Here is a 25,151-nt window from a genome sequence, read left to right on the forward strand (position 1 = left end):
TTATGTCCAGATCTTACACTTTCTTCAGAAGTCCCCAAATGAAACATGCTTCATCTCACCCAACTTCGTTAATTCATTTGCTCATTCTGGACTGTCTAGAAGCTCCCCATAAGCTGCCTGATACCACTGAGATCTACTGCCTCGTTTTCCTCCTCCATTTTTTCTATGTGCAACACCTCTGCCGGGAAACTGGCGAATCTGCGGTTCCTCGGAGTACAGTAGCTGTCCTCGTGTAGGAACGAGTTTTAGGCGGAACAGCCAGTGGGGAGCACGTTTCTAGAGGACCGCTCTAAATCGACGGACCTGGTGTCCTCGCCAACGTGTCCCGGCCGGGTTGGGCGGGGAGTCCTGCCGGCAAGGCAGTAGGATGTTCCCGTCCCGGCGCAAGTCTACTATGTATCGCCGCGCGGGTAGCGGGTAAATATCCTAACGGAGAGGAAATTTATGAGACGGAGAGGAGAACTAGGAAGGTGGGGGGGGGGCGATGGCTGAGAAGCGCTCGGGGACCCTGAAGGCTCAGCGTCTAAGCTTCAGTCCTGAAATACCTGTTTTTATCTTCCGACTTTCTGTCGCAGTTTTGAGCGCTCAAGAAATGGTGCTGTGGAGGTTAGGATGGGCGTGAATTTGAATGGCTGAGAAACAAGCTTCGTTCCCGCTTTAACTATACACCAAGTGGGACATCTCTTTGCTTTTTCCTCCACGAATAGTTTACTTTCCCTATAGGAATGAATGGAAAGCACTATACAGTATAGGGGGGGAAAGGAACACTTGAAGCGGGGCGCGGGGAGCTTGTACTGGAGGCGTTTTACGGAGATTAAGCTGGGAGAGACGGCTAAGAGGGCTGTATACAGTACTTCTCCTTATCTCACCCTGCCCAGTGCCCTTCCTCTTCTCAAATATTGCAAACTTTTTTTTTACTAGAGATGTTGTAACGGAATCCATGTTGTCTCTTGAGTCAGGAAGAAGTTCCTCCCAAGTAACTGGCAATTGGCAACACATTAGTTGTTAGGAAGAAGGGTTTTCAAGTTGGTAGGTGTCACTTGGCACAAGGTACATGTAGTGCTTTAAAGAGCCCATTTCGGATTAATATGGGGGATAGGATGAGCTCTTGAACTTGGTGTAACATAACGGGAAATTTAACAGCATATTTCTATGCATGTTTACTCAGTAGTAAGTAACAATTTTCTGTGAAGCTTACTCCCAGGTAAGTGTGTAGTTTGATCTTAGGCAAGCCATTATTTCTCTGCCCCCCCCCCCAAATAAACTAAATTATAGGAATTATACTAAGTTACTTATTTGTAAGGATAACTGAAATGGTATGTGAAGTACTTTTAAGATTTGAAAGGGCCATACAAATGCTTGATGTATCTTTCCATGTCATTCGAGTCTTACCTATTTTATTTTCACATTGTGACAGTGGTGTTTTCCCAAAGTTCTTGCTGTTGTGGCATGGGTTGAATGAGGGACCTGAATCTCAGCCACTGTCATATCCCCACCTTAACTGGTGATGCTTGCTTAAGAGAAGCTTGTGGCGGTTTGTTTTCGTCTTCCCTTCTTTTGCACATGGAATTATCTATCATGTTTCACTGTGTTGACTTGCCCTATTCTGATTTTGCTTCAGGTCCTGTCGGCTGTTTGGTATCCTACCCCGGAAATTTTCTCTCTTTCAACTCTTTTTTGTTGCACTGTTGCTGGGTTTTCTCTCCCTGTTGTGGCTACAGCTCAGTTGTTCAGGGGATGTGACTAGAAGTCAAAGAGCTGCAGCTACACTGCCTCAGAAACCTTGCACATTTGAGCCTCTACCTCAGCTTCCCGATGACCCATCATGGGGACCCCACCGTCTAGCAGTGTTGGTGCCTTTCCGGGAGCGCTTTGAAGAGCTGCTGGCTTTTGTGCCTCACATGCATCGCTTCCTCAGCAGGAAGAAAATTCGCCATCATATCTTCATACTCAACCAGGTGGATCATTACAGGTACTGTAAGGTAGGGGTGAATGTGAACCCCATGCTGTGCCTCCCCCTCAATGTTTCAACCCACCCTGTATCCCAAATTGTTACGTTCTTCTTTGGGTGACTTTGGACATGATATTGATATGGAAGAAAACACTGTGCCTTTGTATTATCAAAAATAGATATTTGCATTTCCCCCACCTGCGAGATATGTAACCTTGAAATCATATCTGAAGTCTCTCATATCAATCTCTCACTGAAACAATGCTTGGATAATACAAAATATTCTAAAGGAACTGACTTTCCAAGGTTCCTCTAGCTCAGGGCATGGGAACTGGGGCCCTCAACAACTCCTATCAGCCCCAGCTTTCCTTCTTGCTTAATCTATAGAGCAGAACTGATACTTTCTTTTCAGAGGGAAAGTTTTGCTTTTTTTATACATTTCCATAAGGTATGTATATGATGAATGCTTTGGTGTGCTTAAAACACACAGTCTTGGAAAACAAAATGTATTTCCTGGATTTGTTTTATAAGAACATAAGAAGAGCCTGTTAGATCAGTGCAATGGCCTATCTAGTCAAGTTTTTGTTTTCTCCATCACTCTTATAATTTCATATCTCATTTCATTCTCATCCCTTTATTTTCAGAATTCCTGCCTTTCCAGCATGTGTTTTTGGTAATATATGCCAATAATGCATTTCTGCTATTGCACTTAAGTGCATAGTTGCAAATTCTCCTGACCAAATTAAAAGTTAAAATTAAATAAAAGTTTCCTTTTTCAACAGGAAGATTATGATCAGAAAGGGTATATAACATTAAGTCTGCACCAATAGTGCAAAATGCTTGCTCTTTTAACTGTGACTGTTCACTGAATATAGTACTATTGTTGTTACTATTTTGAAATTTATTACCCACCCTTCACTAGGAGGTTCTAGAGCGGGAATTTAAAATTCAGAATTAAAACAGACTGTAAAACAAATCAGTCACTGGAAAAGTGTGGGTCCTGAAAATACACATCTCAGGTATCAAAGGTGCATATTCAGCTTATGCCAAAAGTTGCATTGTGAAGGTGCCAGAACACTTCTGTGAGGAGGGAATTCCATGACTCAGGGACTGCCACAGAGATTGCCCTCTTCTGAGCCACTACCCCACCAACTTCTGAGACTACAAAGAGGGCTCCCTCAGCACCTGAGGCAATTTGTAGCAATGGAGGCAGTGTCTGTTATTTGGGGTCTAAGCCATTTAGAGCTTTGAACTGTAGCATGAGCCCGGAAACTAACAGCCAATGCAGCTGTTTTAAAACAGGAGCTATATGAGTTCTAAAGGCAACCCCAGTATGTAATCTGGCTCCTGAATTTTGAACCTGTTGAAGTTTCCAAGTCCTATTCAAAGGCAGCCCCATGTAGAGTGCATTGCAATGATCCAGTCTGGAAGTTAACAGAACATAGAACACAGTGTCCAAGTCATCTCCGTCCAAAAGGGACTGTAGCTGGAAATAGCATTTCTAGCTCCTGAGGGCCACCTGGGTTTCCAGTGACCATGCTGCATCCAGGAGTACCTCAAGTTACGGGCCTGCTCCTTCTAGGGGAGTGCAACCCACACCAACCCAGAATGGATTTGAGAACCCGGTACACATACCACCTATGCCTATTCAGTGTCAATTAGCTGGTGCATATCCAGCTAACCACTACTACCTATTTACAAGTAGGTAGTCGTGTTGGTCTGCCGTAGTTGAAACAAAATTAAAAAAAATCCTTCCAGTAGCACCTTAGAGACCAACTAAGTTTGTCATTGGTATGAGCTTTCGTGTGCATGCACACTTCTTCAGATACACATGTGTATTTGAAGTAGTGTGCATGCACACAAAAGCTCATACCAGTGACAAACTTAGTTGGTCTCTAAGGTGCTACTGGAAGGAATTTTTTTCTTTTGTTTCCACTACTACCTATGTAGCACCTAAGCCACTTCTCATGATTCAGATGGAAAAGAGAGAGAGAGAGAGGTGGGTGTCATCTGCATAGTGTGACACTCCAAAACTCTGGATGACAGCTCCCAGTGTGTTCCTAGGGACAGCGTAGATCATCAAACAGTGGCTGGGTGCACAAGCTGAACACTTTTGACGGTGATGGCTGAGCTTTCCTGAATAGAATTTTCTGGCATAGGTCCCATCTGCTTGCATTGGTCTCTTGGGCAGGTTTAACAGAGCATCTCTGATCAACGTGGGCTTCCTCGAAAGTGGCAATGACACAGATTACATTGCCATGCATGATGTAGACTTGTTACCTCTCAATGAGGAATTGGACTATGGCTTCCCAGCTGCAGGCCCTTTCCACGTGGCATCGCCAGAGCTGCACCCTCTCTATCACTATAACACCTATGTAGGTGGCATCTTGCTGCTCACCAAACAGCACTATCGAATGGTAAGACCTAAGTTCTTTCTTTTGGGCTCCTGAGATATTTTATACAACCCACAGAAGGACAAAGTCCTTGCTAGTTATTTTCATCGAACCCACCACCCTGAGATGAAGAGTCTTGTGCTCTACCTTCTGAGCTATCCCAAAATCAGTTGTGGGTTAGACTTGGCATTGTACATTTAATGGCTTTTGATGCACTCTACTCCATTTAATCCTGAAGACGGAGAATCTTGCAGTAATGGTGTTAGCTGTGGCTTAGTAAAGACAGCAGCAGATTTTACTGTCTCTGTCCCAAGACTTGAAGGAGGGAAAATATTTCTGGTTTAAACTCTGCCTTTATTGTTGTTTCAGTGTAATGGAATGTCGAACCGCTTCTGGGGATGGGGACGTGAAGATGATGAGTTTTATCGCCGCATCAGAGGCGCTGGACTTCAGGTGAGGCTGCAGAATGGCTTTCGCTGTAGTTTGAGATCTTGGGACTCTAGTTCTGGGTGAGATTTGAGCCTATTATTCTGCCATGGTGTGTGAATTCTGTTTTGGACAGAGATTTCTGGCTTCAATGTAGGCTCCAACTGTTTATTTCAGCTCTTCCGGCCATCAGGAATTAAAAGTGGATATAAGACATTCCAGCATCTTCACGACCCAGCTTGGCGCAAGAGAGACCAGAAGCGCATTGCTTCCCAAAAGCAGGTGGGAGTTTCTCATGTGGGAGATGGGGGAAGCAGGTGGCTGGGGGTTGGAACAAAAAATACATTGTTTTTCTTACAATGAGCTGGCCATATAGCGCTGTAGTAAGTCCTGCACTGTTGCTTCCGCTTAGCCTGGAGGGAACAGCATTGAGCAAGACGGTTAAATCAGAAGGCACAGAAATAAGTATGGCCTGAAACTCATGGAACTCATGAATCTGTTTTAGATTTTTTTCTACAAAATGTAGACAGTATTGACATTTCAAAATATTTAATTTTAAAACGCATATTTCTATCCCTGATGACTGTGGATAAAAACTTTACAAGGTAAGTAATAAATGCTAGCATTAGAAACCAGGGAGCGTGCCTTTTGCAGCCAGTATCCCCGTCTTTTAGTGCCTGTGATCTGTTTCTTCCCAGTGTTCATGTGTATCTGCTTTCCCTTCCTTATGAGTGCCATAAATAAAATGAAATACAAAATTTCAAAAATGATGCCCACCCATTCAGTTTGAACAAAGTTTGTGTTGTAAATTGCTTCAGGATGCCTCACGGGAAGTGGTACATAAATGAAATAAATAACTGGGTAGAATTCAGTGTAGCGCTTCTGTGAATTTTACATCCGTGCAAATATTTCTCCCGGCACAACAGGACATTCTCCTCTCCCTGCATATCCCCTAAATCTGTTCTAGAGGCTTCCCCAACCCTATGGAACAGTTTTGAGGATAGGACAGAATATTGAGAATCTCAGCTTCCCCTCTCCCACCCTTTTAAATCCATATGATTATAGGGAAACATTTTGAATCTGTGTTGGCAGATTTTGCTGAAAGCAGATAAAGTCTAAGGTTCCTAGTAGTCTATGGTCAGGCCTTCTCAGCTTGGTGCAAGTGTGTCTCTACTTTTCTCCCTAGTTTTTCTTAAAAGGAACTCAGCAGAAGTCTCCCATAAACAAAGCAATATGAATCGTGCAATGCCAATGAATTTATGGAGACTTGCATAACTTACTGAATGCACCTTTGGAGTTCTGATGCTGCAGAATAGAAGAGCCTTTGATTATGATTGTCTTAGACCCCTCCCTTTCCCATAACTGAGCTTTTAAGTCTGTGACTGTGTCCTTCACAACACTTAAGCTTCCTTCCCCGCTTGCTCTGCTTCACAAAAGCCCTCTTCATTATGTCATTTTTTTCTCTCCTACTCTGGGCCTGTGTATATGACATGTGGCATTTTTGTTCCCATGTAGGAGCAGTTCAAGGTGGACCGTCATGGAGGCTTGACCAACCTCCAATACAGAGTGGAGTCACGAACTCGGTTGACTGTGGCAGGATCTCCCTGCACAATCCTCAACATCTTCCTAGAATGCGACACCAATGAGACTCCCTGGTGCACATTTGGCTGAGCCGACTCCTGCATAGACTCTTGCATTGCTGCAGCAGCTGGTTACCAGAATTGTGTCTGGACTCTCCAAAGGCAGATCCTTCTGCAGGAGCCAGCAACAGGGCATGGATGCCTGTGGGTCCAGTGGTTACAACAAAAGGTCCCAGGATCCACATCAGTTGACAGGCCAGATGCAGAGCATGGCTCCGTGTGGATGCAGGCAAGGTGACAGCGAATGCAGAGATGCTGGCAAGATTAAATGGGCTGAGCACCTGTTCAGAAGGATGTTGACTTGGCAACCTACATCTCAACGGATGGAAGAAAATCTGAGACTAAGAGGCAGGTCAGTGACTGAATCATCCTGCCTATATCAGCCAGTGCTCCAACAAGGCAGTGGGACCTACAGACTTGTTGCCCAGGCTGATGCTTAAAGGACTTTACAGAATCACTATCAGGTAAACTTGTTGGAAGTTTGCTGCTCTCCTATTTCAAAATATGTATAGAGACTTGCTGTGAAGCTCTTGCGCACCCCACCTCATCCTGTGAGGTCTCCTGCTAAGTGGACACTTGTGCTCTGGCTCAGAGAGCATCGTCACCTACCACCGGACCTAAACCCATCATGGTAAAGGGTCTTGTTATTGGGGTCTTTGGGACTGTGAAAGCTGTTGGTTTGCTTCAATAAAGCCATTAAGGCGAGTGCCTCATGAAGGGAAATCATCGTGCGTGTGTGCACATAGGCATTGCTGTAAGTAGAACAGTGGTACCTCCAGTTACGAACTTAATTCGTTCCGAAGGTCCGTTCTTAAGCCGAAACGGCTCGTAACATGAGGTGTGCTTTCACTAATGACGCCTCCCACTGCTGCCGCACTGCTTGCGCACGACTTCCACTCGCACCCCAGGGCAAAGTTCGCAACTGGGAGCATCTACTTCCGGGTTAGCGGAGCTCATAACCCGAAGCGTTCGCAAGGAGGGCGGTACATAACACGAGGCTCCACTGTATCTGGCATTTTGATTTGCACCTTCTCCCTTTTCTGGCCCATTAAACTTTCTAATCCAGAATCCTCATCCAAACCCATTCTTCAGATCCCTGATAGGCCCTGATGTTGCCTGGCACACCTTAAAATTAAAGAAACTTGCCACACAAGTAAAGAGATATATTATCTGAATATGGTGCATTTGTACACTGTGACTATTCCAATAAATCTCTTTCGCCAAGAGAACGAGAGACAAAAGACAGACCCCCAGCCTCAGGGAACCAGGCCAAAACACCTGCGAAAGAACTGATAGCTCCTACTCAGGTGCATGCGGCATCTGTGGAAGTGCCTGGTCACAGAGCTGGCTGTAGCAGTGCTGGTTGTCTGCTGGAGGCTCACTGTCGACAGGTGAAGGGTCTGTGCTCGTGGAGGGATGTCACTGGGCCCTGCAACGTGGAGAGGTGGAAGAGATGTTTGCCAAGCCTCCATAGAAATGCCTGCCGCCTCCAGGTTCCTCTCCTCTTTCAGAGGCTTAGATTTTTTCTTGAGCTGCTGAGTAAATATGCTGCTGAACTGTTCAAGGGTACTTGGATGCTCAGACTCACTTGAGTTGGCTGCCAGGTTCTTAGCATCAGGGGCAAGTTCTTTGTAATTGCATGAAATAAGCTTCTGCAGCTGAGTTTTGGAGGTAGTTTTTTTGCCAGCCGAGGTTGCTGTGAAGGGCGGGGGTAGAGCCAAAAGGGTAACACAATTGTTATTTTCTACACCCCAAAAGCAGTTCCCACTTAACAAAACTTTTCCTAAATTGCTTGCAGCTGGAGTGTGATGTACTAGTAGATGTGAGATTCTAGAACTCTGTGAGAAGAGCTCCCAAAATATGTCATAGGTGTCTTAGGGTGCCCATTCCCAATATCTGCTACACAGTGCAGGGCATGATTTTTAAAAAAGAAATAATCAGTTCCATGCACCCCATGATGGGTACATGGAAATCAAGATTGACTTTCAGCCGGTGGTGGTGCACCTTTAGCAACTTCCCCTGACTTCTAGGCTTCTATATGTACTGACTGCTTTGCTGTTTCCAGCTAGTCTCGTCCTTGTCTAAATCTTCCAGGCTTTGCAGACAATCCACAGTGCAGTTGAGTAATGCAACTCAAACTGATATGCATAATTGATTCTGAGTGCAAAACCAAAGTTCCCTTAGCACACATTCCCCCACATCACATACTGTTTCTGTGTGTGTGTGTGTGTGTGTGTGTGTGTGTGTGTCAGGCTGCTATTTTTTAGGCATGTCATACGTTTTCCACTTACCTATAGCTAAAAGAACCAGGGCAAAATTGGAGAGTGCACAGTGGAACTCCTGGCTTGTCAGCCTGTCCTCTCAGACTTTAGAGGGTGGGCAAGAAGTAGGTACTGATCTGAATGAGCAATCCCTCATGTGGTGAAAGCACATGTGAGGCGGATGCATAGATTAGCACCTGGTGGCAGGCAGAGATATGTGACGGGGTTGGCACTAACTTGGAGACCCTCTCACCGTTGCTGAATGTGGTGGGTGGGGCTAGCCCACATGGCCCCTCATGCATACTGTCATCTGAATCCTTCCCTTAACACAAAGGAAGTAGAGGAATACTTTTTCTGAGGCCCATCCCTCTCATAGTGACATCCCTGGTGTCACTTTTCAGCAATGTGAAGCTACTATAGCAGTTGCTGGGAGCTAATCTTGGAAGTTGATCTAGAATTGAGAATGTTGTCACCACCAGCTCTCTGATGATGCACTTTGACACTAAAAGTAATGGAAGATGCACCGCCGACAGTAATAGCCAGTTGCTGAAGATGGGGTGCTGTCTCATTTATGAAATAAGCACTGATAACACAGCTTAGCAATTGTTTGATCAGCTAAGCGATAGTTTGGGTCTGCTTCCCTGGAGAAAGAGGGTCAGCTATGCTTCAGGTCAGTATGTACTGCAGGTCTTAAAGGTTTAGCACATGAAGTTGCTCCTTTTCTAAAGCAAGGTTGGAACTAGTGCATGCCTGTGATAAGCGATCTCACAGGGCAGCCTTCTGCAGTCTAGTGCCTTCCAGGTATTGGATGTCAACTCCCAGCAAGCGTGGTCAGTGGCCAGGGATGGTGGGATCTGTAGTCCACAACATCTGGAAGGTACTACATTGGCAACCCCTACATGGAGGTAACGCCCTCCAGTTGGTAAGGTGTTCACAGTGCTGCCTTATACAGCTTGGGCACTTCCTCCTCTCCGTAGTCACCTGCTACCATGTGCAAGGAGCTGCCACACTTGGATCCAGACTTCATTGATGAGGCCTCTAGCTCAGTGGTCATACTGGAGGAAGAAGAATCCTCGTCGTTTGTCTGTATAAAAGGGAAGCATACAGAGTTAGGGCAGCAGCTCTGAAGCTTAATCCGCCACTATTCAAATGTACCCAGCTGGGGTCACTGCCTACCATCCCCAGCCAGATATGGTGCTTATAGTGAGATGCTTGATAAAGAGAACTAGGACTTTGTTGGCTAGGTTTCCTCTCTTCCCAATGTTCTTGTCCCTATTAGAGAAATGATTGATATATATATATATATATATATATATATATATATATATATATATATATATATATATATATATAAAACCAACAAAAAGGGAAGCAAAGTCTGTCACCATTTGCAAGGAATGGAAACAAAGTGAGCCTTGGTGGTTAGTCACTATTCAGGAAGCCTTGCTTGGTATTATTCTATTTGAGAAACAGGATTATTTGGCTGACTAGCATACCTGAGGGATGCTTAACCACTAGTCAGTGGGTATATAGGACTGTAGCCTAAGGCAGTAGACCAAGGGGGTTTTCTGCTTCCCAAGAGGCCATAGTGCAACCTGATGCCTCCGTAATACCTAATGCAACCTCATTTGACCGTCTGCGGTCTCATACCTCACTCCTTCTAAAGATTCATACAGTGATGACTTCACCACCAGCCGCCACTTCTTCCCACCCACCATTTGCTCTGTTTACTGTCTGCCTGATCAAGAGTTCTGGAGAACTGAAAAGCCTGCACACTGTTTTTTGACCTATTGATAGGCCACATAACAGTATTACCCTAATGTGGGTTTTTGATTATGATGATGATGGGCTGGGTTTCCCCAGCCACTCTGGGCGGCTCCCAACATAATATTAAACAGAATAAAACTTGAAACATTAAAAACTTCCCTAAACAGGGCTGCCTTCGGATGTCTTCTGAAAGCCAGGTAGTTGTTTATTTCCTTGACATCCGGTGGGAGGGCGTTCCACAGGGCGGGTGCCACCACCAAGAAGGCCCTCTGAATGATGGTTGTGGGCCAACAGGGTTGCCTTTGAATTTTAGGAACACACTGCCAGTTATGCAAGTTGTTTACAGAACTACAGTACTTATAAAATGGAGTTTATGGCCCAAGTGCATTTAGCTTCTTCTGGCTAAAAAAGGAAAGTGCCTGCACCCCTTGCAGAAGAGAACTCAATAACTGGGACAGGTTCTGTCCTGCTTCACATACCAAGCTGGGTGACTGAGACGGAGCTTCTTTGTACACCTTGTACCGTCTGCCCTTCCTGCTCCCATAGAATCTGGAGAAGAAAGCCCAGGGCCCACGAGAGTTTAACGCTGGCTCACTGGCTTGTGATGAGATCTGTAAGAACTGAATGTCCAGCTGCAACTGTCCTCTTGTCTTCTCCTTCTTGCCAGGTCGAGACTGCAGCACAAACCACCTGCAGAGAGATAAGGCAATGGTCTCTATGGCAGGTGTCTAACTTGCCACTCTTCTACTGCTGAGAGAGGCAACATGGTTGCCCTCCAGGTGTTGTGGAGCAGAAGTCCCATCAGATCCAGCCAGTTTGGCCACAGAGCAGGGGTGGCTCAAATTGTAGCCTGAAAGATCTGAAGAGCTGCACACAGTCTACCCCTGGCTCTATGGATTACCACTGCAGTACCAATAATCTAACAAGAGCCCTGCTGGATCAGGCCCAAAGGCTCATCTAATCCAGCATCCTGTTCTCACAGTAACCAACCAGATGCTTATGAGACGCACCAAAGCAGGAGCCGAGCCAAATAGCGCTCTCTCCACTTGTGATTCTCAGCCACTGGTATTCAGAGGCGTACTGTCTAGGTTGGAAGAGGCAGAATATAGCCACCAGGTTGCTTCTTGGCACCTATGTGGTAACACAATAGGGCAACCTTCCTCAACCTGGTGTCCTCCAGATGTTTTGCACGATCCTGTACTACAGCGACTGACTTGGGCTAAAGCAGCTGTTTTTTTGGATTACAACTCCTATCATGCCTAGCTAGCAGGACCAGCGGTCAGGGATGATGGGAATTGTAGTCCAAAAACAGCTGGAGACCCAAGTTTGGGAAACCCTGGGCTAAAGGGAGTTGCAGTACACATCTAGAGGGCACTGGGTTGCAGAAGGATGCTCTAGAACAGGGGTAGCCAACACAGCGCCCTGCAGATGTTGCTGGACTATACTCACGATTCTTGACCTTTGGTTGTGCTGGCTGAGGGTGATGGGAGTCGTATAACACAACATCCGGAGGGCACTGTTGGTTTCCCCTGTCATATACAGTGGAACCCCGGGTTACGTACCCCCTGTGTTGCGGATGTTCGAGTTGCGAACGCCCGCAACCCGGAAGTGTTTCCAGAGCGCGTGCGGCCCCCGGATGCGCAGAAGCGTTCTGCACCCTTCGCATATGCACAGAAGCGCTCAAATCGCACTTCCGGGGTTTTGTTTTTTTTGTCGTGCTTTCATGATACGCATGCCTGTGTTACATACCGTGACCCGGAACGGATCGCTTATGTAACTCGGGGTATCACTGTACTGCGGTTGAATATTGACCAAGTTGTAACTTACTACAGTGTGAATGTAACCATTTTGTAAACTGGTCATTTGGCAGCTGCTGAGGAGAAGTTTACAACTCCTCTAAATTTCCAATTTGGGTGTGTGTTGCAGTGACCTCAGCACTTGGCTGGATCTTTCGGCCTACCAGTTTCCTGTTTGCTTACAGGCTAATTGCTGCAACTTACACTTTGGGAAATGTGAAGTGCCCTATTCTGCACTGGAGATGCTAAAAAATGGTGCGCCTGGGTGGAGCCTGCCAGATTCTGCAACTGGGCATTTCAAAGAGTGTGACTGGAGGAGTGTATTAAATCTCATCCATATGCTAAACTTCCCTACCAGCTCTGAAGAAGACAAAATCCTCCCTCTTGCTTCTCCAGTCAGCTATTAATTAATAGCTTGCCACAAAAGGAGCCTACAAGTGATTTACAAAATGTTAAAAGCATAAAGCGTGGCACAAAATCAGGGGGCGGGGGATGCATTGCAAGAAAAGCCATACAATAAAACAGAACCAATAAAAGAGCAGCAAATGCACACCATCAATAGACAGATTATTGCAATTTTGCTATCACATGCCCGGGAAGTGATAAGTTTCTACCTGGAGCCAAAAGGACGTTAATTATGGTACCAGGTGGACTTCAGCAGGAAAGCATTCAACCAGTGGGGAGCCCCAATGGAAAAGGCTCTCTCCTTTCCTCCCAAGTATTTACTAATATTACAATCCCAGGTAAAATTCGGCACTTTTACATAGCCCTTCAACATACATGCATTTTTATGGAAGCTATGGGTTAGTTAGTTTGCAGCCAGTTTTTGTCCAATATCTTATTGTGTGCACGTGTTTGTGTGTGCATGACATTTGCATTGCTGCCTCGGCTGTGCAATGATGCACCTTTTAAAAGGCTTTGCCACATTTTTGCTGCTTACAGCTCTGACCACTTTCTTAAGGGCCATCACCTCCAAACTATATCTTCCTACACTTCTTGCCTGATGCCACCCCATGGCTCAAAAATGTGAACTCCGGGTTAACCAGCACGGTGTCCTCTAGACTACAACTGCCATCAGTCTTGACCACTGGCCAAACTGGCTGTGGCTGGTGGAAATTGCATCTGGAGGACACTGTGTTGGTTATCCCTAGCTTGACTTCGCGAGATAGATGCGGGGCTGTCAGGTGATGCTCACTCATTTCTTCTCTTCGTTTTGTCCTGAAAAAGTTGGGCAAGAGGCAAGCAGACTCTGCCAAGGAACTGGTTGAAATGATGCAAGGACTGGTGCATGACGGTCAGGATGAGGCCATTCTCTTCTGAGTCATCCAGCACACTGGGCAGCTGCAATGTACACTCTTCATGCCATTCGGGACTTAGGCTGTGTAGTGCTACAGATGTCCTGAACTTTTGCTTTTGTAGCTGAATCACAACATAAGGGTTACTGGTGCCAGTGGCGCCCTTGGAGCGTAGAGAGCAGGCACGCAGGACAGTCAGCTGCAGGTGGGTAGGGTGCCAGGCATGCTCCTTTTCTGTGTCCTCGTCCACCCTGCAAAGACAAATCCTTTTATTAGTTAGTAGTGGTTGTGAAGAAAGTCATAGAATAACAGAATCGTATAATTGTAGAGTTGGAAGAGACCTGAAGGTCATCTAGTCCAATCCCCTGCAATGCAGGAATCTCATCTAAAGCATCCATGACAGATGGCCATCAACCTCTGTTTAAAAACCCCCAAGGAAGGAGAGTCCACAACCTCCCGCGGGAGTCCGTTCCACTGTCTAACAGCTCTTACTGTCAGAAAGTTCCTCCTGATGCTTAGTCACAATCTCCTTTCTTTTAACTTGAACCCATTGTCTGAGTCCTACCCTCCAGAGCAGGAGAAACCAAGCTTGCTCCATCCCCCATGTGACAACCCCTGAGATATTTGCAGATGGGTATCATATCTCCTCTCAGTTGCCTTTTTTCCAGGATAAACATACCCAACTGCCTCAACTGTTCCTCATAAGGCTTGGTTTCCAGACCCCTGATCTTCTCGGTTGCCCTCCTCCATACACATTCCAGGTGTGGTCTGACCAAGGCAGAACAAAGCAATACTATTAGTTCCCTTGATCTAGACACTATACCTCTGTTGATATAGCCTATAATAGTATTAACTTTTTTGCCGCTGCATCACATGTTGAGCTTGTGATCTACAAAGACCCTATTCATTTGTACTACTGGCAATACAGATGTCCCCCTCTTATATTTGTGCAGCTGGTTATTCCTGCCTAAGTGCAGAACCTTCCATTAGTCCCTATTGGAATTCATTTCACTAGTTTTGGCCCAGTTCTCCAAGTTCACCCAGTGAACTTCCTGTTGCAGCAGAGCTTTGAAACCAGCTCTCTCCCCATCCAAATCTGCTTTCCTAATCTAAATTGCAGGGTTACTGTGAGGTTAACCTGGGGAAACTCCATTGGAGCTGCCCTGAAAGTCTTTGAGGGTGAGGTTACAAACATAACAATAGCTGGTCTTCTTAGGCTGAGGTGGGACTGAGTCAACATTTAGCTATCTAGCGAGATGGAACAACTCTTTACCCGATCACCGGCAAGGACTTTGTTCCCCCCTGGTTTGCATCCAGCTCCATGTAGCCAATTCAACAGACATCCACACCACTGCCTTAATGGCGCCTAGAGCAAAGCAAGGAATGCCCATTCGAGAATGTGGAATTTGAGGTTGACAATCAGGTGGGCGGAGCTATTATTAGCCACACCCCTATATCCAGCAAATTTCTTCTTCTTTCTGATTCCGTATGTTTTGCTCTGTTGTTGTCAGGGTGCAGGCCTTGGTGGTCACAAAAATAGCACCTCTCCACTCTGGCTTAGAGTGGCTAGGAGTCCGCCTGACTACATGATCCCACAGGAAAGCAGGAAGTCACTGGCGGAACCCAAAAGCTATGAAAAGCAAACTTTTTGAGTTTTTGGTCCATGGTCTCTTGCAGCTTCAGAGGTGCCAATATACAATATTTCCTTGCCAAGGCAAAAGGGACCCGAGGGCAGGCCAGGCCAGTGCAGCTCTTTCCAAGGGCACCTACGTGCGCCTCTGGCTGTTGTTAGTACAGGGTACTGGTGGTGATGCTCAGTAATCAAAGGAGACAGTTTAAATCCTAGCCCCTGCCTTGGGAGATGGTGATCATTTATTTAAAATAAAAACTAAAACAGTTCTAAACCTGTATGAGGAAGCAGAGCAAAAAAACCTGAAAGAAAATAAATTTAGGCCAGCATTTTCGCATAGATTTTCAGGGGAAAGTCCGTATGTCCATATGTGTGTTGCAGTGCTATTTTTCTAGAAAAAGAGGTGCCGAAATTCACCATGAACGCCTCCCTTGTTCTCTTATAATGGCAATGGTGCCTGCCTGAGAGGTGCCGGAACTGAGTTTCAACACGTTCCAGCTGAAAAAAAAGCTGTGTGTGTGTGTGTTTCAAATGGAGATGCGGTGCTTTAGAGGTCAAGTTGGTTTGGCTGAATTAGGATCCCCTACAAGATAAATGTAAAAAGAAAAGAAAAGAAAACAATGAATGCCCCCCCAAGTAATTCTGGATAAATATAATACATAGTATTGTTTTCTCTGTCATTTCTGCAATGAAAACTGAAATCTTCACTCCCTCAAACAGTGAAATCAATGTCTACAGGACTAGAGTCAATATGGAGTCATGGCAAAACAAGAGAGTGTTTCACCATGCTCAGAGGAACTCTGAAATTTACAGAAGTACAAAACCATTAAAAAAACGACAACAGCAACAACCAAAAGCTATCAACTGTCTTCCCCTGCCAACCCCCCCCCCCCGCATCCAAATAAGGACTGAGCATGCTCAGTAATAGTGAATGTCAGGAAATGGAGAGTGGGGGGGCGGGTGCAAGTGTACCAGAATGCCTTGCTGGGAGAGAATGGCTGCCTGTAACCCATAATAGGAACACTCTGCTTAGGAAGCAAGAAATACTGCACAATTTTGTTGAAGGTTCCACTCGTTACTGCAGAAGAGCAAATAAAACCACCAGTATTCTGGGAGTTTTCATTGGATTTCTGGAGTCTTCGTACTGCTTGTAATCTTTAAAAATGCAAACCCTAAACAATGCAGAGCTATGCCTATATTTTCCACATGTGTAATTATAATATTTTATATTTTACAGAATGTGATTTATGATATGCCATGGCTACAATAATTATCTTAATGTTCTGTGTGTTTAGCCCCATGGTGAGGCAAGAACTGTAATTATTGAGCTGGAAACAACTTAGTTAACAGATAACCTAGGGTTGGCATCCATTAACTATGTCACTGATGATTTGTGGCCAGGTAAGTTCAGTTCTTGCCTGTATTTTCAGGGGGCGGGGCTAGATGACCCTTTGGGTCCTTTGCAGCTCAATTCTAATTGTTCAGACAGTAAACAAACAAACAAAAACATTGTCTAAGTATCTAGATTCAGTTTTTCATAAAGCCAACTCTCCTAAGGCTTGTCATTATATTATATGGTCCCAAAATTCTCTGATGTGTTATTTTATTTCTTTGGTTAGTTTCTTTTCTCCACCAAAACTACTGCTTTCTAGCTTTCTTCCCCAGTCCCCTACTGCAGTCAAAGAGTGCGATTTTGTACCCTCTAAGCAACCCTGAGTCGGAGACTGCTTTTCCCAGAACCATCTGACTTAGCCTTGATTTATTATTTTAGTCATGTTGCCAGCCTATTTAAGGCTCGGTAGTTTGTTCGACCAAACTGCGGGAGGCAGTGGAAGACAGGAGTGCCTGGCGTGCTCTGGTCTATGGGGTCACAAAGAGTCGGAGAAGACTAAACAACAACACAACAACAGTGCATATAATACTCTTTGCTTTCATTCATCTTCACCACAACCCTGTAGGATAGGCTGGTGCATGGATGGAACTGAGGAAGGAAGCTACCTTAAAGCAATGCTGTATTGGACCCATGCTTGCTTAGGATGTTGGAGAGTGCAGGCTACAGATTGCTGCTGGTGATATACTGCGCTCCCAGAACCCTGTCCATTAAGCGATGGGCTGCTACATTCTGCACCAGCTGTGACTTAGGCAACCCTATGTAGATCACATTACACTAATCAAGTGCTGAGATTATGAAGGAATTTATGTTACACATAAATAGTAACAGAAATGTGTAAGACATAACAAAAATATGTGAGGGAGACAAAGCGGGTGTTTCTGTGCTCAGGCATAAGGGGTATGCCCTCTTGCCCTAGACATGCTAGGCCTAAAAAAGCCACCTATATTTACAAAGTGGTTGCTATTCCCCCAACCCAATTATGTTTGTAATTGTGGGGTGAGAAATTTGTTTCAGGGGGTTGGACTTGATGACCCTTGGTGTCCCTGCAACTCAACAATTCTATGATGCACTCAAGGTATCCAGGTATAAAAATAACAAGGTTCCTGCACATTTAATAATTGTGTTGTTGTTGTTGTTGTTCAGTCGTTCAGTCGTGTCCGACTCTTCGTGACCCCATGGACCAGAGCACGCCAGGCACCCCTATCCTCCACTGCCTCCCGCAGTTTGGCCAAACTCATGCCAGTCGCTTCGAGAACACTGTCCAACCATCTCATCCTCTGTCGTCCCCTTCTCCTTGTGCCCTCCATCTTTCCCAACATCAGGGTCTTTTCAAGGGAGTCTTCTCTTCTCATGAGGTGGCCAAAGTACAGTACTGGAGCCTCAACTTCAGGATCTGCCCTTCCAGTGAGCACTCAGGGCTGATTTCTTTAAGGATGGATGAGTTTGATCTTTTTGCAGTCCATGGGACTCTCAAGAGTCTCCTCCAGCACCATAATTCAAAAGCATCAATTCTTCGGCGATCAGCCTTCTTTATGGTCCAGCTCTCACTTCCATACATTACTACTGGGAAAACCATAGCTTTAACTATACGGACCTGTGTTGGCAAGGTGATGTCTCTGCTTTTTAGGATGCTAGGTTTGTCATTGCTTTTCTCCCAAGAAGCAGGAGTCTTTTAGTTTCGTGACTGCTGTCACCATCTGCAGTGATCATGGAACTCAAGAAAGTAAAATCTCTCACTGCCTCCATTTCTTCCCCTTCTATTTGCCAGGAGGTGATGGGACCAGTGGCCATGACCTTAGTTTTTTTTTATGTTGAGCTTCAGACCATATTTTGCACTCTCCTCTTTCACCCTCATTAAAAGGTTGTTTAATTCCTCCTCACTTTCTGCCATCAAGGTTGTGTCATCAGCATATCTGAGGTTGTTGATATTTCTTCCGGCAATCTTAATTCCAGTTTGGGATTCATCCAGTCCAGCCTTTTGCATGATGAATTCTGCATATAAGTTAAATAAGTAGGGAGACAATATACAGCCGTGTAATACTCCTTTCCCAATTTTGAACCAATCAGTTGTTCCATATCCAGTTCTAACTGTAGCTTCTTGTCCCACATAGAGATTTCTCAGAATAATTGTGTAGAGGAAGGCATATCAGCAGACGCAGGTTGTCATTCCAACCACACCTGCTGAAGCTTTGTCTTCTACACAACAATTAAAAAGTGCACAAGATCTGTCCTCTTTTTCACCTGGCTGCTAGGTACTGCTGCTGGAAAAGCAACAACGAAAGCACAATACCCAATGCGTGGAAACAAAGCTAACACTGTTCTTCTTTCTGCATGCCTTTCTATGTTAGGGTTGCCATATTTCAAAAAGTGAAAATCTCCACCCTCAGCCATGCTCCTTTCAAATCCCCATAAAAGTATTGTTAAAATACTTCTATACCACTTTCCAAACAATTATTGTTTCCCAAAGTGGCTTACATGAATTAAGAGAGAAAAATGAGTCTTGTTCTTAGGTGTATAAAGGATAGACAAGACACAAAAGGGAGTGGGAATGGAAAGAAAGAGCAGATGATAGATTACAACTCCCATCATCCCGAGCCAGCATTGTCAGTGGTCAGCGGTTTTGGGAGCAACAACATCTGGAGAGCCACAGGTTCATTGGTGACCAAAATATTAAGACAGAACTTATATTAAGAGCTGTATCAAGGGTAGCCCAGTGACCACTGACCATGGTCCCTGGGGCTGATCATCCTACCATCCCTGACCTCCCTGACCATTGGCGGATGAGAGTTGGTGTCCATCAACATCTGTATGGCACCACATTGGCTATCCCTGACTACATGTTTTTGTGTACATGTTTTAGTCTGCAGGTACATTGTTGGGAAAGGACACCATTGGTCAGGAGTGAGCTGATATGATGGGAGCAAGTTCAAAAGAATAAGGGTCTAAGATTGTATTTTGGGGAGTGAGGGTTAGGAACAGGAATATATGAAGCTGCCTTATACTGAGTCTGACCATCGGTCCACTGAGCCACTTGGGTTTGCCGATCAGAAGGTTGGTGGTTCAAATCCCTGTGATAGGGTGAGCTCCCATTGTTCTGTCTCAGCTTCTGTCAACCTAGCAGTTCGAAAGCAGGCCAGTGCAAGTAGATAAATAGGTACCGCTGTGGCGGGAAGGTAAATGGTGTTTTCGTGTGCTCTGGCTTCTGTCACAGTGTTCCATTGCGCCAGAAGCAGTTTATTCATGCTGGGCACATGACGCGGAAAGCTGCCTGTGAACAAACGCTGGCTCCCTTGGCCTGAAAACGAGATGAGCACCGTAACCCCATACAGTCATACCTTAGGTTACGATAGCTGCAGTCTGCGTTTTTTCACGTTACGAACGCAGCAAACCCGGAAGTGTTTACTTCCGGGTTTTGGCACACGCGCAGAAGCGTTCTGCGCCAGTCACGCATGCACAGAAGCGCAACATAGCTGCTCGGGTTGCAGACTTTTCAGGGTGCGAATGGCACCCCGGAACGGATCGTGTCCGCAACCCAAGGTACCACTGTAGTTGCCTTTGACTGGACTTAACCCCCCAGGGGTCCTTTACCTTTACCTTTTTTACACTGAGTAGAAGTGACTCTCTGGGTTTGGAGGCAGAGGATTGAACCTGGCAACTTCTACTTACAAAGGAGATGCTCCACCACTGAGCTGTAGTCTTTCCCCCATTAAGAAGGAGACTTATAGGTCTGGGCTGCTGTGAATGCCTGGGAATACGTTGGAGGGCTGGGAATGAGGGAAGGCTTTGGAGAGCGTTGGAGCATGTGTAGCTGGAGGAGAACACACCCAGTGTGGAGCATGTGTTAGGAGCACAGCATGTAATTACTAAGCCAGAAGGTGCTTTGCCTGGGTTCCTGTTTTGAACTGAACTGTGGTGGTGTTGGCATCCCTCCCAGGTGTAACCATCACACCCAGCCAGGAGGCTCCCTGACAACACGCCCCCGATCCGGCTTCACAAGCCTGTGACAGCTGGGGAGGGGACGGAAAGTAACAAAAACCAGAACTCGGCTAGGAGGGAGCAAGGCTGACTCAGAGCCATTAACTGTGTCATGTCTCATTCGCATAATGGAACGGTGGAACAGGGAACGGGCTTGCCAAGCCAAATTTATTTGTATGTCTGCCCAAGGATGGGTGCTTGCTTTGGAGTATATGGCTTCTTGGGAATCACATTGCAAACCTGGCAGTTCTTGTGCGCCTTCAGGCTGCCACTGCCCACTTATTTTCCCCCAAACCCAGAGTTTTACAAAGCGTACCTTCCAGGTAAACGACATTGCTGTTAGTCCTCCAAATTCCCTGAGACTTCCAGTAATGTGGAATCTCTGCGTAGGGTACTGTTCTACTGAACAACAGTAACTGTTAAAATCTAAATGTATTTGGCGCAGCTGGTTGAGTGTGTAGATAGCTATATAACACAATATGAACAGAATATGCACTGGCTGCAGGGACCAAAGCCATCCCACCCATACCAGCAAAGTAAGGCTATAATCTGGTGCATGTTTATGTGGCAGTAAGTCCCACTGAACTCAGTAGTATGCATAGGATGCAAGGGACTGGCAGCAAAGTATCGGAGGACAGTGCTGTGTGTGCCACATGGCTTGCCCTGTAAAGTTAGCTTGTTCTCTGATGTGGTGGAGAAGAAGAAGAAGAGGAGTTTGGATTTGATATCCTGCTTTATCACTACCTGAAGGAGTCTCAAAGCGGCTAACAATCTCCTTTCCCTTCCTCCCCCACAACAAACACTCTGTGAGGTGAGTTGGGTTGAGAGACTTCAGAGAAGTGTGACTAGCCCAAGGTCACCCAGCAGCTGCATGTGGAGGAGCGGAGACGCGAACCCGGTTCACCAGATTACAAGTCTACCACTCTTAACCACTACACCACACTGGTGGAGGAAGATGTCCCATCAATCACCAGTGCTAAAGTAAGATTCAGCTGCCATTCTGGTCAGTTTCTATATGTGGAAATTGGTGTGGCAGAGAGAATGCCATATTGTCCGTCCCTTGGAGTAGGAATGTATCTTGGGATGGCCCCAATACAACCCTAAACGCCTTCCCACTTCCTGTCTCAAGTTTGGGGACAACATTCAAGCACTATTCTTTTTCTTTCTATTACATATACACTATCTTTTGTAGCAGTATCAGAGCTATTTGAAAAACCTCTTGACATCTTGCAGGAAATTGAGATTCTGCCACTGCTGACTGGAATTACAGGGCTGTTATCAACTCGCCTACTTATTCTCCACAGCCAAGATTTCTGTGGGGAAGCAAGGGGTGTGTGTGTGTTCAGCTTTGTGTTGAGTGAATAATCTTTTGAAGCGAGGAAGAATCCTGCAGGAAGCCACCCGTGGTTGCATTATTTTGAGACTATAATTGCTCAGAACAACACTGCAGCTCAAGCAGTGCTGGAGCTATTACATCAGAGAGCCAGAGCTGGAATCCCAGGCAGCTTTCCAGTCCCTGACCTGCAAATGGCTGGGAATTTGGGATGCTTCATGCAGTCAAAACGTTTCATCTTTGGCCAATTCTGTTTCCTGTTATTGACTTCAGTGGGTTTCACAATCTGACTCACGGTGATATATATCAAAGTGCTGTTGTGTTAGCTGCAGGGCTCTGTAACTGGCAAGTCCTGGCAGGTCTGAGCATCTACAGAACAAGAGTTCCGCTAAGGGTTAATTATACAGAAACAGACTGTTCCTGTTGCAGCAATTAGATTTATGCTCTGAATGAGCCCTTCTTTAAAGTGTATATATATGCACGGAACAGGATTAGGGCTTGGGGATCGGCGGAAGAAATATTACACTGGAACATAGTATTGCAGATAGTATTATTATATGGACAAAGAAGGGAATTCTGACCATCCATGTAGAATAAGGGAAACTGGCCTTCAAACTGGACATTGTTGTACGTGAAGTCATAGGCATATCTATGCACTTGGCCCTGTGTCTCTGGAAGCAGAGATCCTGGTTACTGGTGCATGGGACGACATCATAGCATAACCTTGACTAACTTCAGTACCCCCTGTCCCGGGATGAACCTCTCAGGAAAACCAAGTTAGAAGGTAAAGTTGTTTGAAAGAATGAAGTAAAGAAGCAAGAAAACATTATTCATTAATAACTACATCTCTGTTCCTTAGTAGAAACTGGTACTTTATTTGTACTACAAACATTCATTTACCTCCTTCCGGTACTCCCTCTGGCCTCAGAATCATAATCTTTATTCAGCAAAAACATAAAATTACGGAGAAGGAAGGGATCTCAGGCCATGTAGTCTCCATGACCCCCAGGCTCCACCACCAAATGTCTAATCTCAAAGTTCACAAGCTAAGGACAGAACCAGTTGTTAACAGTGAAACAATGGGCCTGCCACCCTACAATGCTAAGGAGAGGAGTGAGAAAGAAGGCCTTTACCCTCCTTCTGCCTACAGATTATTCCCTGCAAATGGACCCTGGCAGTTTCTAATCATCCCCTGCCTCACTGCAGCTGGGTTTTTTTGGGGGGGAAGTCTGGGAGGAAATTACTATGGGTAAAACTGGCTGGTGTAGAAGTTAAGCAGCACTCTGTGGCCGAAGCACTTGTGAAAACAATTGGTTATCTTGCATGTGGGAGATTTCCTTGCGGTGCACGCCCTGCACAGCAGCTCTTTCCAAACAATTTCTTTATTTTTCAATTTGGGATAGGTCCATACCCAATACCTGGAGCGTGATTATTTTGTGCCTGTGAACTTCGGCAGTGGAATTTGCTACCAAGAGAGCTGAGAGCTGTTTGGCAGTGGAATTTGCTACCAAGGAGTGTGGTGGAGTCTCCTTCTTTGGAGGTCTTTAAGCAGAGGCTTGACAGCCATCTGTCAGGAATGCTTTGATGGTGTTTCCTGCTTGGCAGGGGGTTGGACTGGATGGCCCTTGTGGTCTCTTCCAACTCTATGATTCTATGATTCTCTTCTGCCATATGAATGCAGGATAGTGTTGACAAAATGAAACAAATGACAGTGGCTACTGGAGAGGGTCTTTCCAGTGCTGGCACCCCCAGAGAGGTCTGTCTTGTACCTACATGATGACTTTTTCAGATGCCAGGTGAAGATATTTTCAGTCACACACACACACACACACACACACACACACACACACATATGCTTTTTATATTAGTTGTACTGGTCATTCTCTGTTGCCGGCTTTATTCTGGGTTAGATTTTAGTTTCCTATTGTATTTTTTGTTTTTAATTTTTACTTGTAAACCACCCAGAGGACTTTTGTCATTAGCTGGTATATAAATATTGGAAAATATAAATATAAATAAAGTCTCCCTCACTGATCCTCTTGGGCAGAGGTGCCCAAACTTTTTTCAAAGAGGGCCAGATTTGATGAAGTGAACATGCATGAAGGCTGACCACAGTTGTTGAGCTTTTTTTTTTTGATTTTACCCCAGGACATATACTGCCAAGGGAGTCGGATTAAATCGATCGGCAGGCCAGATTAGGCCCCCAAAACGGACTTTCGACATGCTTGCTCTTGGGTAAATAAATGCTCAATTACACCTGCATTCTCCAACATCTTGGCAAATGTGAAGTTGAGAGTAGGAACATACGATTCCTGAGATAATGTCTGGTTTGGTCTTTACATAAAATCATGATGGCAGAGATAGAGGAGTTCCCTTGTCTTTGTGTCTTCATTTGGCACAATCTCCCCGCACTTATTCAGCCTGGTGGCAGCCTGTTTCCTGTGAATGCCAGACTATTATATCAGCAGACAAACACCCTTATTCTGAAAACCCACGGTTCTGATGGATTTTTAAAACACAAGATGAATGTCAGGACTATTTCTGCACATGGCTTTTGGGCGGCATGATAAATTCTGAACGGATATTGAACATGCACACATGCTTCAGAGTGTGTACACCCATTGCAACGTCTTCCACTCTGAAGAATAAAGGATTGAACAGCCTATTTTCTTTTTGCTAAAAAAACACAGCATACCAGTTGCTGGGAATCGCAAGTGGGGGCGGGGAGTGTTCTGCTCATGGCTTCATCTAAGCAACTGGTTGGCCACTGTGAGAACAGGATACTGAACTAGATGAGCCCTTGATCTGATCCATCAGGCAATTCTTACATTATTAACAAACAATATAAGAAAAGGAAAATTACAAGAAAGCCCTCTATGAAAAGAAGAGCCTGGTACCTCCTAGATTTGAGAATTATGCCTTCTTTTAAGGGACATATGGGGTTGCTGTTTCCAAAACTAAAAGATGTTGTTCGTTGTTGTTCAGTCGTTCAGTCGTGTCCGACTCTTCGTGACCCCATGGACCAGAGCACGCCAGGCACGCCTATCATTCACTGCCTCCCGCAGTTTGGCCAAACTCATGTTAGTAGCTTCGAGAACACTGTCCAACCATCTCATCCTCTGTCGTCCCCTTCTCCTCGTTCCCTCCATCTTTCCCAACATCAGGGTCTTTTCCAGGGAGTCTTCTCTTCTCATGAGGTGGCCAAAGTACTGGAGCCTCAGCCTCAGGATCTGTCCTTCCAGTGAGCACTCAGGGCCGATTTCCTTGAGAATGGATAGGTTTGATCTTCTT

General features: G+C 45.4%; 2 protein-coding genes across 3 annotated transcripts; one reads left to right on the forward strand and one right to left on the reverse strand.

Annotated features, from left to right (window-relative positions):
- The first annotated feature begins 296 nt into the window (after positions 1-296).
- On the forward strand, positions 297-7,133 carry B4GALT7 (beta-1,4-galactosyltransferase 7). Of its 2 annotated transcripts, none has more exons than XM_033140486.1 (6): positions 297-417; positions 1,622-1,972; positions 4,143-4,368; positions 4,714-4,797; positions 4,948-5,052; positions 6,286-7,133. In XM_033140486.1, exons 1-6 carry the CDS (start codon positions 368-370, stop codon positions 6,439-6,441), a joined length of 972 nt encoding a protein of 323 aa, XP_032996377.1. In that variant the 5' UTR covers positions 297-367; the 3' UTR covers positions 6,442-7,133. The 2 variants fall into 2 exon arrangements, with proteins under 2 accessions (XP_032996377.1, XP_032996378.1); XM_033140487.1 differs by lacking the exon at positions 6,286-7,133 and adding an exon at positions 5,183-5,230.
- Positions 7,134-7,558: 425 nt separating this feature from the next.
- Positions 7,559-14,910, reverse strand: LOC117041566 (rab11 family-interacting protein 2-like). The gene is made up of 5 exons (XM_033140489.1): positions 14,803-14,910; positions 13,430-13,780; positions 10,918-11,128; positions 9,653-9,755; positions 7,559-8,106 (listed from the first exon to the last, which is right to left on the reverse strand). The coding sequence occupies exons 1-5, from the start codon at positions 14,850-14,852 to the stop codon at positions 7,667-7,669; spliced, it is 1,155 nt and encodes a 384-aa protein (XP_032996380.1). The 5' UTR covers positions 14,853-14,910; the 3' UTR covers positions 7,559-7,666.
- Positions 14,911-25,151: the final 10,241 nt, after the last annotated feature.

This window comes from Lacerta agilis, chromosome 2 (genome assembly GCF_009819535.1).
Source record: "Lacerta agilis isolate rLacAgi1 chromosome 2, rLacAgi1.pri, whole genome shotgun sequence".
Classification (NCBI taxonomy): domain Eukaryota; kingdom Metazoa; phylum Chordata; class Lepidosauria; order Squamata; family Lacertidae; genus Lacerta; species Lacerta agilis.

What these genes read in the sequence shown, in the direction of transcription:
- B4GALT7 (XM_033140486.1), top strand. Translation starts at nt 368, where the DNA reads ATGTTCCCGTCCCGGCGCAAGTCTACTATGTATCGCCGCGCGGGTAGC. An exon ending in CCAAACAGCACTATCGAATG is followed by an intron (nt 4,369 to 4,713) that starts GTAAGACCTAAG and finishes TTGTTGTTTCAG; the next exon opens with TGTAATGGAATGTCGAACCG. An exon ending in TCAGAGGCGCTGGACTTCAG is followed by an intron (nt 4,798 to 4,947) that starts GTGAGGCTGCAG and finishes TGTTTATTTCAG; the next exon opens with CTCTTCCGGCCATCAGGAAT.
- LOC117041566 (XM_033140489.1), bottom strand. Translation starts at nt 14,852, where the DNA reads ATGGAGCTGGATGCAAACCAGGGGGGAACAAAGTCCTTGCCGGTGATC. An exon ending in AAAACGAAGAGAAGAAATGA is followed by an intron (nt 11,129 to 13,429) that starts GTGAGCATCACC and finishes ATCTCTCTGCAG; the next exon opens with GTGGTTTGTGCTGCAGTCTC. An exon ending in CTCCTTGCACATGGTAGCAG is followed by an intron (nt 8,107 to 9,652) that starts GTGACTACGGAG and finishes CGCCCTTCACAG; the next exon opens with CAACCTCGGCTGGCAAAAAA.